Source organism: Corythoichthys intestinalis, chromosome 3 (assembly GCF_030265065.1).
Source record: "Corythoichthys intestinalis isolate RoL2023-P3 chromosome 3, ASM3026506v1, whole genome shotgun sequence".
Taxonomy (NCBI): domain Eukaryota; kingdom Metazoa; phylum Chordata; class Actinopteri; order Syngnathiformes; family Syngnathidae; genus Corythoichthys; species Corythoichthys intestinalis.
Window position 1 is genome coordinate 65,357,831 of NC_080397.1, and position 14,152 is coordinate 65,371,982.

Here is a 14,152-nt window from a genome sequence, read left to right on the forward strand (position 1 = left end):
AGGAGACCGGTCCCTCTTGCACCCGTGCAGCCTGCAAACAGGGAGAATGACATCAGCATGGAACAAAAGGGCAGGATCATAACAGTACCCCCCCCTTAAAGGGCGCCACCGGGCGACCTACCAGGCTTGTTCGGGTACCTTGCATAAAAATCGCGTAGCAGTTGTGGATCGAGGATGAGGGCGCGCCCAATCCATGAGCGCTCCTCGGGGCCATACCCCTCCCAGTCGACGAGGTACTGAAAACCTCGGCCTCGCCTGCGGACATCCAGGATCCGGTTGACTGTGTAGGCTGGGTGTCCGTCGACGAGACGTGGGGGAGGCGGTGGAGGCGCTGGAGGCTGAAGGGGACTCTCAGTGACCGGCTTTAGAAGGGAAACGTGGAAGACCGGGTGGATGTTGAGAGAGGCAGGGAGAGTAAGGCGGATGGCACTGGGGTTCAGGATCTTCTCAATGGGATATGGACCGATGAATCTGGGAGTCAGCTTTCTGGAATCTGTTTGTAGAGCGAGGTCTTTTGTGGAGAGCCAGACCTGTTGTCCAACCTTGTAATCGGGAGCTGGAATGCGGTGCCGATCCGCCCAACGCCGGTTCCGCTCTGCTGTCCGGCCCAAAGCAGCCCTCGTCTCCCGCCAGACACGTCGGGCCCTCCTGAATTGGGCCTGAACAGAGGGCACTGCTGTATCTGACTCCTGCGTGGGGAATAAAGGGGGCTGGAAGCCATGGTTTACCATGAATGGTGACAGGCCCGTAGCTGTGCTTACCAGGGTGTTATGGGTGTACTCCACCCATGGTAAATGGGAGGCCCAGGAGGAGGGGAGCTGGGAAGCGACGCAGCGCAGGGAGGCCTCCAGGTCCTGGTTGGTGCGCTCTGCTTGTCCATTGGATTGAGGGTGGTAACCTGACGACAGGCTGGTTGTGGTGCCAAGAGCCCGACAGAACGCCTTCCACACCTGGGACACGAACTGGGGCCCCCGGTCGGAAACAATGTCTTGAGGGATTCCATGTAGTCTTATCACATGTTTCACCAGGTGGTTGGCGGTCTCCCAGGCAGTGGGGAGTTTAGGGAGTGGAACAAAGTGGGCTGCTTTGGAGAATCGGTCTACAATGGTCAATATGGTATCATTTCCTTCAGAGGGGGGCAGTCCGGTAACAAAGTCCATGGCAATATGAGACCAGGGTCGTGGGGGAATGGGCAAAGGATGAAGGAGGCCTGCCGGGGGTCTGTGCGAGGATTTATTGCGGGCGCACACCGTGCATGCAGCGACGAATGTTCGAGTGTCAACTGCCATGGAGGGCCACCAGAATCGCTGCTGAATCAGGGTGAGTGTGCGATTGACCCCTGGGTGACACGCTATCCGAGAGGCGTGACCCCATGTGAGCACTGAGGACCTGGCTGCCAAGGGAACAAACAGGCGGCCGGGAGGGCAGCCATCTGGCACCTGCTGGTCATGAAGGGCCTCGAGGACTTCCTGTTCAACCCGCCAATGCACTGCCCCCACCACACAGTCAGGGGCCAGTATGGTCTCACGGGAAGGCTCCCCCTCCTCAGGGGCGAACTGCCGGGAGAGGGCGTCGGGCTTGACGTTCCTGGAGCCCGGCCTGTAGGTGAGCGTGAACTGGAAGCGGCCCAGGAAGAGCGCCCAGCGAGCTTGTCGGGAGTTCAAACGACGGGCAGAGCGGAGGTAAGAGAGGTTCTTGTGATCCGTCCATACGACGAATGGTTGAGACGCGCCCTCCAGCCAGTGCCTCCATTCCTGTAGCGCCAGAACCACCGCCAACAGCTCCCGGTTCCCCACGTCATAATTTCGTTCTGCTGGAGAGAGGCGTCGAGAGAAGAAGGCGCAGGGGTGGAGTTTGTTGTCCGCAGAGGCATGCTGGGAGAGGATGGCCCCGACCCCGGTGTCCGAGGCATCAACCTCGACCACAAACTGCCGTTCGGTGTCTGGGTGAACAAGAACAGGTGCGTTAACAAACATGTGCTTCAGTTTCTCAAAAGCAGTCTGTGCTTCAGAAGACCAGGCAAAACTGACCTTGGTGGATGTGAGCCGAGTGAGAGGGGCTGCCAGAAGGCTATAATTTCGGATGAATCTGCGATAAAAATTTGCGAAACCGAGGAAGCGTTGCAACTGTTTGCGAGTGGAGGGAACAGGCCATTCCCTAACCGCCTCCACCTTGGAGGGGTCAGCCCGGAGCTGTCCTTTTTCCACCACGTAGCCTAAGAAGTTGACCGAGGGTACATGAAATTCACACTTCTCTGCCTTGACAATCAATTTGTTCCGCAGGAGCCGTGACAATACATCTCTGACATTAGCCACATGTTCTTCGAGTGAGCGAGAGAAAATAAGGATATCATCCAAGTATACAAAAACAACACGATTCAGTAGGTCTCGTAACACATCATTCACTAGAGCCTGAAATACAGCGGGTGCATTTGTGAGGCCAAATGGCATGACTAAGTATTCAAAATGTCCCAAATGTGTATTAAACGCCGTTTTCCACTCATCCCCTTCGCGAATACGGACAAGGTGGTAAGCATTTCGAAGATCTAGTTTGGACAAAATGCATGCTTCATGTAATGGGCTGAATGCAGAATCCAGGAGGGGCAGAGGATATTTATTCTTAACAGTTATATCATTTAGCCCTGTGTAGTCTATACATGGTCGGAGTGTCTTGTCTTTTTTCTCCACAAAGAAAAAACCAGCCCCCACGGGAGACGAGGATGGCCGGATAAGACCGGCCGCTAGAGATTCGGTGATGTAGTTTTCCATGGCTTCTCGTTCCGGTTTAGAGAGATTGTACAGTCGTTTAGTGGGAAGTGGTGCACCAGGGAGCAAGTCTATTGCGCAGTCATATGGGCGGTGGGGGGGTAAAGTGCCGGCAGAGTCTTTACTGAAAACCTCTTGTAGGTCGTGATACTCAGGCGGAACATTAGTCAAGTTTATTACCTTAGGCAAGTGGTCAGGGCGGCAGGTCCTGACAGGAACAGCTGATCGGAGGCAGTAGGCGTGGCAGTGCTGACTCCAGCTGCGGATCGTGGCAGTCGTCCAGTCGATGTGAGGGTTGTGCATTTTGAGCCAAGAGATACCCAAAATAACAGGGCTTAGTGGTGAGGCAATCACAAAAAATTCAATATATTCGTGGTGATTACTGGACAGGACGAGCTTCAGAGGTCCAGTCTTGTGCGTGACCACTTCCAGAAGGTGGCCATCTACAGCGTGCACCTCCTTGGGGTTGGTCAATTGGTGAATTGGGAGGCAATGCTTTTTCACATAATTCGAGTCAATAAAATTGTCGTCTGCCCCCGAGTCAACGAGGACTTGGACTGAGAGAGTACGTTCGGGCCCGTGGATCATACCTGTCAACTGGATGCGAGATGTAGGCGATGAGGACACGTGGCTCATCAGAAACCTCCTAGCCTGGTCTTTTGGTGTCTCGGGACAGCGGTTGATGTAATATCCTGGTTGTCCACAGTAAAGGCACAGCCTCTCCCGAATCCGCTTCTGCCGTTCAGTTTGTGTGAGCCGGGTTTGCCCTAATTGGAGGGCTCCCTTCAACGGTGTCTGTAGTAACTGGCATGCAGTGGGGGCGTTGTCGTGACTTGGGGACGTGGGCTCTGGGCAGCTCAGCTGGGGTGTGGTGGTTGGTTGCCATTCCCTGGCTTGCTTCCGTTCTCTGCTCCTTTCTCTCAACCTATTATCCAGGCGTATAGCAAGTTCAATAAGAGAATTAAGAGAGGAACTCTCCTCTCGTACTGCCAGTTCATCCTTGATTTCTTCAGCCAGCCCCCTGATGAAGATAGTCTGTAATGCTGAGTCCCCCCACCCAGTTTCTGCTGCCAGGATGCGAAAATTGATTGCATACTGGGAAACAGGTTGGTTTCCCTGAGTGAGGTCAAGTAATTGGCCAGCTGCCTGCCTGCCCTTGACGGGGTGATCAAACACTCGCCTCATCTCATCCGTAAAAAGTCTATAGTCATTAATAATATCTTGCCGTGACGAAATGGCTAGCGACCAAGCTGCCGCTTGCCCGGTGAGCAAACTCATAATAAAGGCAATCTTTGACTGTACAGTGGAATAGGTGGCAGGCTGTTGACTAAAAACTAAGGAACACTGGTGAAGAAATTGTGAACATGTACCTAAATCCCCCGAGTACCTGGCTGGAATGGGAATGTATGGTTCCCTGGCTTGTGGAGCAGGGGTAGACATCTGGTTAGTTGCTGGGTCAGGTGGAGAGGGAGCGGCAGGTGGTGTGGGAAGCTCGCTCATTGAAGACAATTGGTTGCCCAGTTGTGCCACACTTGACGTGAGTTGTTGCAGGTGCTCCATTACTTGAGTCAGGCAGGTCTCATGGCGAGTCATTTTGGCAGCTTGACGGGATAGCGCTAATTTCAGTTCTTTCGTCTCTGCTGGGTCCATTATGTGGCCAGAAGATTCTGTTGCGTGACGATCAGGAAATGCCGAGGACCCAAATGCAGAGGTGGTTAAGTGTTTATTCAAAAAACAAAATGTCAAACGAAAAGTCACCCTAAAGGGGAAAAACGTACTACAAAAGGCATATTCAGGAAACACGGTCTTCTCAGGAGTGAGGCTTCTGAGTGCTTGTGCTGGAATCTTCTGGCAACTGGTTTGTGTCAGGCCTGCGCTTAAAAAGGCTTAATCAATAAGCCACAGGTGTTGCCAGTTAGCCTCGCCCCTGAGGAGACCGGTCCCTCTTGCACCCGTGCAGCCTGCAAACAGGGAGAATGACATCAGCATGGAACAAAAGGGCAGGATCATAACACTCACTCTGGATGGAAAAATGCATTTTGAAAAAAAATAAATAAATAATGACTAATATACATATATATATATATATATATATGACGGAAAACACTCAGGTGACTTGAAGTTCCGCTCTAAGACCCCCAATTTAGCCGACTTTCAAAATTGTCCGATATGAATGTGTAATACATCATTGGAAAGCTTAAAATCTCAATTTTCTGGGAGAAAAAAAAATTGAGCAGGAGGGCATTTTTTAAAAAAATATATTTTTTAAACAGCAAAACCCTATCTGGAGGTGAGAGCACGCGAGAACAGGATTACAGACGCCATGACTTTGACGAGATATTATCGCGTACCTACTTTGTTTCGATCCAAAAACTGCATGTAGCATGTATCACTGAGTGTCAAGACACAGCTGTGAATGGCCACAGCTGGATTTTTGAGGGATTTTATGGGTGAAACATGGTGATATAACAAGGGTCGCAATGCAGAAATCGCAGACATCAAGGAGTGGTCGAGATTTTCATTTTCATATATTTACCCTTTTAAACGTTTTTTTTTTCAACTTTTTAATGTTTGGATCAATTATTTATCATCTAACATATCGGAGAAAATGCGACAATAACAAAAAAAATACAATTAAGCGATAGTTATGAGGTAGATATCCATGACTTTTTTACAGACGCCATTTTTTTCATTGTGACAATTTGTTTAAAAGTTTAAAATATGTGAGTGAATAATTTTTTAAAGTCGTTTTCTTTTTTTAAACGAAATATGAGACATCAATGAATGATTCAAAGCTAAAAACGACAGACATTTTGAATAACAAATATAATTACCTTTGTTTTATGGCTGGGTTGAAACAAAAGCGGTTGCGCGACGTCTGTAAATGGGGGTTTTCAGGGTAAAACGGACAAATAAAAATAGTTTGGGGGCTTAATGGGCCATGAATCTGCTATGGCAGCATATAGACATATTGTTCTATCAAGCACAACAGTTGTTTTAGCTTAAAATACAACAGTTTCTTTTAAAGAGGAGTGCAAGAGCAGAAACTGCTTTTTTAGTCTTGTCTGTGTTTTACGCCATATGTAAAATAAAATTCAGACCCATGGAAATGTAGTCCAGTCAAAGAACATACACACAGTAGGCTATGTGCCAACTAAACATTTTATAAATTACTATAGCGACAATTGTCCTTGACAAATTGTTATTCCCATTCAATTGATATTCTCATTCAATGTTCTAGATTGCACTCAAACAATAACCCAAAAAAACTGACAAACTTTTCAACCAGCATTTACCCAAACGTAGCAGTTCAAAACTACGTTTCCCATAATGCCTAGCGTGGTTTAGCTTACTCATAGTTAGCTGAGGCAAAAATCAAACTTTGCTATAAAAGTTTAAAATCATCGTCAGTGCAACGATGCGACACCAAACGGGATTTTACAGTCTAAGCTCCAACAGAAGTCAACAGTTGCCATTAAATACGTATTTATCGTAAAAAAACTTAACAACTGGGCAGCCGTTGTGGCCAAATCGTCAACCCAGTAGATGGCGGTAATGCCTCATGATAGAGGTAAACTGCCAACAAAAACAAGAACTACTCCTTCCCTCCCTTCTAGTAGGAGCCATGTCAACAGCTGCTGCCACCCAGCGGCCGGAGGGATTCTCTTCAAATTGGTCCCGTGAAAAATCATAAAAACCGGACATTTTTATAAATTTATAAAACCCGCCCGGACCACGAGGATACTACGGGAAAGTAGGACTTGACCGGGCAAAAGAGGACATTTGGTCACCCTAATGCATATATATATATATATATGGCAGAAACTAGCAGAAAACGCGCTGACTGCGTTTCATTTACGCTTTACCTGGTATAATTCAATAATCGGAATATGGATGTTTGTGAATCGTTCTCGAATCTTCCACGGCCGAATCGCAAATAATCTAAGAATCGGAAATTTTGCACGCCTCTAGTGATCCCATTTGTGACAATTCCTGTTGCATAGTGATAAAAATTAAAGCCCCTCTTTTGTAACGAATTCCCACAGTTAAACAAGACTGTAAGATGCATATTCAATAAACATCTTTTATATTTGTGTGTCTTTTCTATCTGGCGGATAGTGGATTTGACATTTATTTTAATCTCTTCGAGTTGGCAGAAAAAACACAAGTGTTCTCAATGTTTAAATAGTCTACATATTTTTATGATTATTATAAATGCATTTACACAACGAAATAACGATGGAAAAGTTTATGAAATATATTAGGGCTGTCAAACGATCAACATTTTTAATCAAGTTAATCACAGCTTAAACATTAATTAATCGTAAATAATCGCAATTCTAACCATCTATAAAATATGCCATATTTTTCTGTAAATTATTGTTGGAATGGAAAGATAAGACACAAGATGTATACAGGACTGTCTCAGATAATTAGAATATTGTGATAAAGTTCTTTACTTTCTGTAATGCAATTAAAAAAACAAAAATGTCATACATTCTGGATTCATTACACATCAACTGAACTATTTCAAGCCTTTTATTATTTTAATATTGCTGAATTTGGCTTACAGCTTAAGAAAACTCAAAAATCCTATCTCAAAATATTAGAATATCATGAAAAAGTATACAAGTAGGCTATTCAACTAATCACCTGAATCATTCATTCATTCATTCATTTTCCATGCCGCTTATTCCTCATGAGGGTCGCGGAGGTGCTGGAGCCTATCCCAGCTAACTACGGGCAGTAGGCAGGGGACACCCTGAACTGGTTGCCAGCCAATCGCAGGGCACAAGGAGACATACAACCATTCACGCACACACTCATACCTACGGACAATTTAGAGTGTTCAATCAGCCTACCATGCATGTTTTTGGAATGTGGGAGGAAACCGGAGTTCCCGGAGGAAACCCACGCAGGCACGGGGAGAACATGCAAACTCCACACAGGAAGGCCGAAGCCCGGGATTGAACCCTTGATCTCAGAACTGTGAGGCAGACGTGCTAACCACTCAGCCACCGTGCCGCCCTCACCTGAATCATCTACTGTAATTAACTCGAAACACCTGCGAGGGTTTCCTGAGCCTTAAAAACACTCAGCTTGGTTCAGTAAACTAAATCACAAGTATGGGGAAGACTGCTGATCTGACTGCTGTCCAGAGGACCATCATTGATACCCTCCATCAGGAGGGTAAGACACAAAAAGAAATTTCTCAAAGAGCAGGCTGTTCACAGGTTGCATTTCATTTGGAAGTCAAGGCGCCAGAGTCTGGAGAAAGGCTGGAGAGGAGCAAAATCCAAGTTGCTTGAAATCCAGTGTGAAGTTCCCACAGTCAGCAATGGTTTGGGGAGCCATGTCAGCTGCTGGTGTTGGTCCACTGTGTTTCATCAAGTCCAGAGTAAATGCAACTGTGTACCAAGAGATTTTAGAGCACTACATGCTTCCATCTGCTGAAAAGCTCTATGGAGATGAGGATTTCATTTTCCAGCATGATCTGGCACCTGCCCACAGTGCCAAAACCACCAGTAACTGGTGCACTGACCATGGCATCACTGTCCTTGATTGGCCTGCTAATTCCCCTGACCTGAACCCCATCGAGAATTTGTGGGGTATAGTTAAGAAGAAGATGAAAGACACCAGACCTACAAATGCAAATGAGCTGAAGGCCGCTATCGAAGCATCCTGGGCATCAATAACACCTCAGCAATGCCACAGGCTGATTGCCTCCATGCCACGCCGGATTGATGCAGGAATCCGTGCAAAAGGATTCCCAACCAAGTACTGAGTGCATCAATGGACATTTTCAAATGTTTGATTTAGTTTTGCTGTTATAAAATTATTTTTTTACTTGGTCTGAGGAAGTATTCTAATTTTTTGATATAGGATTTTTGAGGTTTCTTAAGCTGTAAGCCAAAATCAGCAATTTTCAAATAATAAAAGGCTTGAAATAGTTCAGTTGATGTGTAATGAATCCAGAATGTATGACATTTTTGTTTTTTTAATTGCATTACAGAAAGTAAAGAACTTTATCACAATATTCTAATTATCTGAGACAGTCCTGTATATATATACATTCACCATACGGTACATAAGGACTGTATTTGTTTATTATAACAATAAATCAACAAGATGGCATTAACAGTATTAACATTCTGTTAAAGCGATCCATGGATAGAAAGACTTGTAGTTCTGAAAAGAAAAATGTGAGTACAATTTATAGAAATGTTATATTAAAACCCCTCTTAATGTTTTCGTTTTAATAACATTTGTAAAATTCTCAAACAAAAAAATAAACTAGTAGCTCGCCATTGTTGATGTCAATAATTACACAATGCTCATGGTGCTGAAACCCTTAAAATCAGTCGCACCCAAGCGCCAACAGAGGGCGACTGATTTTAAGGGTTTCAACACCTAACCCTAACCCTAAACACAAGTAACAAATGGACATGACACTGTGCTGTCATTTGAATCTGTCTGAGCGGGGCATGTGCGTCAAATGCGTCAAATATTTTACCGTGATTAATTGAAAAAATGAATTACTGCCCGTTAACGTGATAACTTTGACAGCCCTAAAATATATTTCCTGTATGAGAGCGAAGCTCCACATTCGTTTACATTCAGCGAAGCAGACAGGTTTCTGAATAGCATTTTCTACAATCAACTTCAAGCCTTTCCATACCCCACTCGGAATCGCACGGCATACGTGCAGTGTTCTTACTCAGATATTCAGGATCACCGATGGAATACATACAGTGGGGCAAATAAGTATTTAGTCAACCACCAATTGTGCAAGTTCTCCTACTTGAAAATATTAGACAGGCCTGTAATTGTCAACATGGGTAAACCTCAACCATGAGGGACAGAATGTGGGAAAAAAAAACAGAAAATCACATTGTTTGATTTTTTAAAATAATTTATTTGCAAATCATGGTGGACAATAAATATTTGGTCAATACCAAAAGTTCATCTCAATACTTTGTTATTTACCCTTTGTTGGCAATAACAGAGGCCAAACGTTTTCTGTAACTCTTCAAAAGCTTTTCACACACTGTTGCTAGTATTTTGGCCCATTCCTCCATGCAGATCTCTTCTAGAGCAGTGATGTTTTGGGGCTGTCGTTGGGCAACACGGACTTTCAACTCCCTCCACAGATTTTCTATCGGGTTGAGATCTGGAGACTGGCTAGGCCACTCCAGGACCTTGAAATGCTTCTTACGAAGCCACTCCTTTGTTGCCCTGGCTGTGTGTTTGGGATCATTTGTCATGCTGAAAGACCCAGCCACGTCTCATCTTCAATGCACTTGCTGATGGAAGGAGATTTTCACTCAAAATCTCGCGATACATGGCCCCATTCATTCTTCCTTTACACAGATCAGTCGTCCTGGTCCCTTTGCAGAAAAACAGCCTCAAAGCATGATGTTTCCACCCCCATGCTTCACAGTAGGTATGGTGTTCTTCGGATGCAATTCAGTATTCTTTCTCCTCCAAACACGAGAACCCGTGTTTCTACCAAAAAGTTCTATTTTGGTTTCATCTGACCATAACACATTCTACCAGTCCTCTTCTGGATCATCTAAATGCTCTCTAGCGAACCGCAGACGGGCCTGGACGTCTACTGGCTTCAGCAGGGGGACACATCTGGCAGTGCAGGATTTGAGTCCCTGGCGGCGCATTGTGTTACGGATAGTGGCCTTTGTTACTGAGGTCCCAGCTCTCTGTAGGTCATTCGCTAGGTTCCCCCGTATGGTTCTGGGATTTTTGCTCACAGTTCTTGTTATCATTTTGACGCCACGGGGTGAGATCTTGCATGGAGCCCCAGATGGAGGGAGATTATCAGTGGTCTTGTATGTCTTCCATTTTCTAATAATTGCTCCCACAGTTGATTTCTTAACACCAAGCGTTTTACCTATTGCAGATTCAGTCTTCCCAGCTTGCTGCAGGTCTACAATTTTGTTTCTGGTGTCCTTCGACAGCTCTTTGGTCTTGGCCACAGTGGAGTTTGGAGTGTGACTGACTGAGGTTAGACTAGAAAAAAGACCTCTTTGGCAGCCAGAAATCTTGCTTGTTTGTAGGTGACCATATACTTATTTTCCACTCTAATTTGCAAATAAATTCTTTAAAAATCAAACATTGTGATTTACTTGTTTATTTTTTCCATATTCTGTCTCTCATGGTTGAGGTTTACCCATGTTGACAATTACAGGCCTCTAATCTTTTCAAGTAGGAGAACTTGCACAATTGGTGGTTGACTAAATACTTATTTGCCCCACTGTATATAAAACTAGATGCGAAATGACAGACTCGGCGGCATTAGCATATGTACAGTGCCTTGCAAAAGTATTCGGCCCCCTTGAATCTTGCAACGTTTCGCCACATTTCAGGCTTCAAACATAAAGATATGAAATTTATTTTTTTTGTCAAGAATCAACAACAAGTAGGACACAATTGTGAAGTGGAACAACATTTATTGGATAATTCAAACTTTTTTAACAAATAAAAAACTGAAAAGTGGTGCGTGCAATATTATTCGGCCCCTTTACTTTCAGTGCAGCAAACTCACTCCAGAAGTTCAGTGACGATCTCTCAATGATCCAATGTTGTCCTAAATGACCGATGATGATAAATAGAATCCACCTGTGTGTAATCAAGTCTCCGTATAAATGCACCTGCTCTGTGATAGTCTCAGGGTTCTGTTTAAAGTGCAGAGAGCATTATGAAAACCAAGGAACACACCAGGCAGGTCCGAGATACTGTTGTGGAGAAGTTTAAAGCCGGATTTGGATACAAAAAGATTTCCCAAGCTTTAAACATCTCAAGGAGCACTGTGCAAGCCATCATATTGAAATGGAAGGAGCATCAGACCACTGCAAATCTACCAAGACCCGGCCGTCCTTCCAAACTTTCTTCTCAAACAAGGAGAAAACTGATCAGAGATGCAGCCAAGAGGCCCATGATCACTCTGGATGAACTGCAGAGATCTACAGCTGAGGTGGGAGAGTGTGTCCATAGGACAACAATCAGTCGTACACTGCACAAATCTGGCCTTTATGGAAGAGTGGCAAGAAGAAAGCCATTTCTCAAAGATATCCATAAAAAGTCTCGTTTAAAGTTTGCCACAAGCCACCTGGGAGACACACCAAACATGTGGAAGAAGGTGCACTGGTCAGATGAAACCAAAATTGAACTTTTTGGCCACAATGCAAAACGATATGTTTGGCGTAAAAGCAACACAGCTCATCACCCTGAACACACCATCCCCACTGTCAAACATGGTGGTGGCAGCATCATGGTTTGGGCCTGCTTTTCTTCAGCAAGGACAGGGAAGATGGTTAAAATTGACGGGAAGATGGATGCAGCCAAATACAGGAACATTCTGGAAGAAAACCTGTTGATATCTGCACAAGACCTGAGACTGGGACGGAGATTTATCTTCCGACAGGACAATGATCCAAAACATAAAGCCAAATCTACAATGGAATGGTTCAAAAATAAATGTATCCAGGTGTTAGAATGGCCAAGTCAAAGTCCAGACCTGAATCCAATCGAGAATCTGTGGAAAGAGCTGAAGACTGCTGTTCACAAACACTCTCCATCCAACCTCACTGAGCTCGAGCTGTTTTGCAAGGAAGAATGGGCAAGAATGTCAGTCTCTCGATGTGCAAAACTGATAGAAACATATCCCAAGCGACTTGCAGCTGTAATTGGAGCAAAAGGTGGCGCTGCAAAGTATTAACGCAAGGGGGCCGAATAATATTGCACGCCCCACTTTTCAGTTTTTTATTTGTTAAAAAAGTTTAAATTAGGCAATAAATTTTGTTCCACTTCACGATTGTATCCCACTTGTTGTTGATTCTTGACAAAAAAATTAAAATTTTATATCTTTATGTTTGAAGCCTGAAATGAGGCGAAAGGTTGCAAGGTTCAAGGGGGCCGAATACTTTTGCAAGGCACTGTATAGAGAACTAGATGCGAAATGACAGATTTGCCGGCGTTCATAAACTTCTCTGGAAGGCTCTGTCTAAAATACTCCTAAATTGGCAAAATCTTGACTTGAATCTATCCTTAAATGATAAAGCAGTTTTAAAACTTTCACATGTCGAAAGTAGACAATAGGGAAATTATGGAATAACGGGAGCAATTTTAAAAACTAACAGTTGATTCACATCATTAAATAGTTTAAAGCTGCCAATACAGACTGGGTACTTGAGATTTTTTTTATTAATGTTTTGAACTGTTAACATGATACTTAAATAGTAATTTGTTTGATAAGCCTGAGAGAATTTTTGTACAATTTTGGAACTAATGTACGAAACATTAAAAGCAGCAAATAGCTGGGGGGGGGGGGGGGGCATCATTAATCAATTAATAATCAAATTCTTGCCTCTGAATCATAATTGAATCGTTAGGTGCCCCAAGATTCCCACCTCTATTCACCATGGTGGCAAAATGTTCTCTAGTACCTAGCTGTGACCTCGGAGGCCTCGCCCTCATTGTCCTTGTCTTCATCTTTCTTCTTGCCCATCTGCAGCGGCTGCGAGATGATGTCATCGGTGAAAGAACCAAAGTAGGATTTGATGTACTGAGGAGAAGGCATCATCCACCCTCGTTTCTAGAACCCAAAGAAAGGTTTTACTATTTGTTTTTGTAGAACAACGTGGACGTTAATATCTAAAGTACACACCTTATTTCCCATAGGGAACTTCATGCGCTCCTCGTTCAGCTCGTCCTCCGGGATAGACTGAGCGATGCTATCTGACAGAAGTAACGCAACAACCGTTAACATACCTGTCAAGTTGTACGGTTTCGGCGTAATTTGTACAAGTGAGCACTGATTTTTAAATGTGTACACCGTACGTTCAAAATCTGTACATTTTTCTTGCATTACGTGTTTTTTTTTCCCTCCGGATTTTGTCACCGTTTCGGCAGCGAGACAATGTGCGTTACTATGCGTTACTACATTGGTTGAAAGACGTGAGAAAAGTCAGAGACACGGAGAGAGTAGAGTGTTTGATGTGACACTGTAGCAAACGCGATGCTAGTCTAGATGGCTCCAATAGTTCCTGACTGTAGCCGACAGCCTACAAATCACATGCATATAGACCTACATGCGAAATGACAGACTCGGCGGTGTTTGTTCTCAGGAAGGCTTTGTTGTAGTGAACCTTCCTAGCGAACCTAAGTAACTTTTTATCTAAAATACCCCTAAATCGGCAAAGTCTTGACTAGAATCTATCTTTAAATGATGAAACAGTTTTAAAACTTTCACATGTCGAAAGTAGACAGAAGGGAACTAATGCAAAAACGGGAGCAATTTTAACAACTTTTACAGTTGATTCACAACATTAAAGACTTCCAACTATAGGAAAGGTTACTGTGTTTTTTGTTTT

The 14,152-nt window shown here is 44.4% G+C and overlaps 1 protein-coding gene across 1 annotated transcript in view; it reads right to left on the reverse strand.

Moving 5' to 3' along the window:
- LOC130913546 (mitochondrial import receptor subunit TOM70-like) overlaps positions 1-14,152 on the reverse strand; it is a 143,902-nt gene that overhangs the window by 77,236 nt on the left and 52,514 nt on the right. Inside the window, exons 5-6 of the mRNA XM_057832225.1 lie at positions 13,447-13,517; positions 13,226-13,374 (exon numbers count right to left, since the gene is read on the reverse strand). Of these exons, the coding sequence (XP_057688208.1) occupies positions 13,226-13,374; positions 13,447-13,517 (220 nt within the window). The remainder of the gene's footprint in view (positions 1-13,225; positions 13,375-13,446; positions 13,518-14,152) is intronic.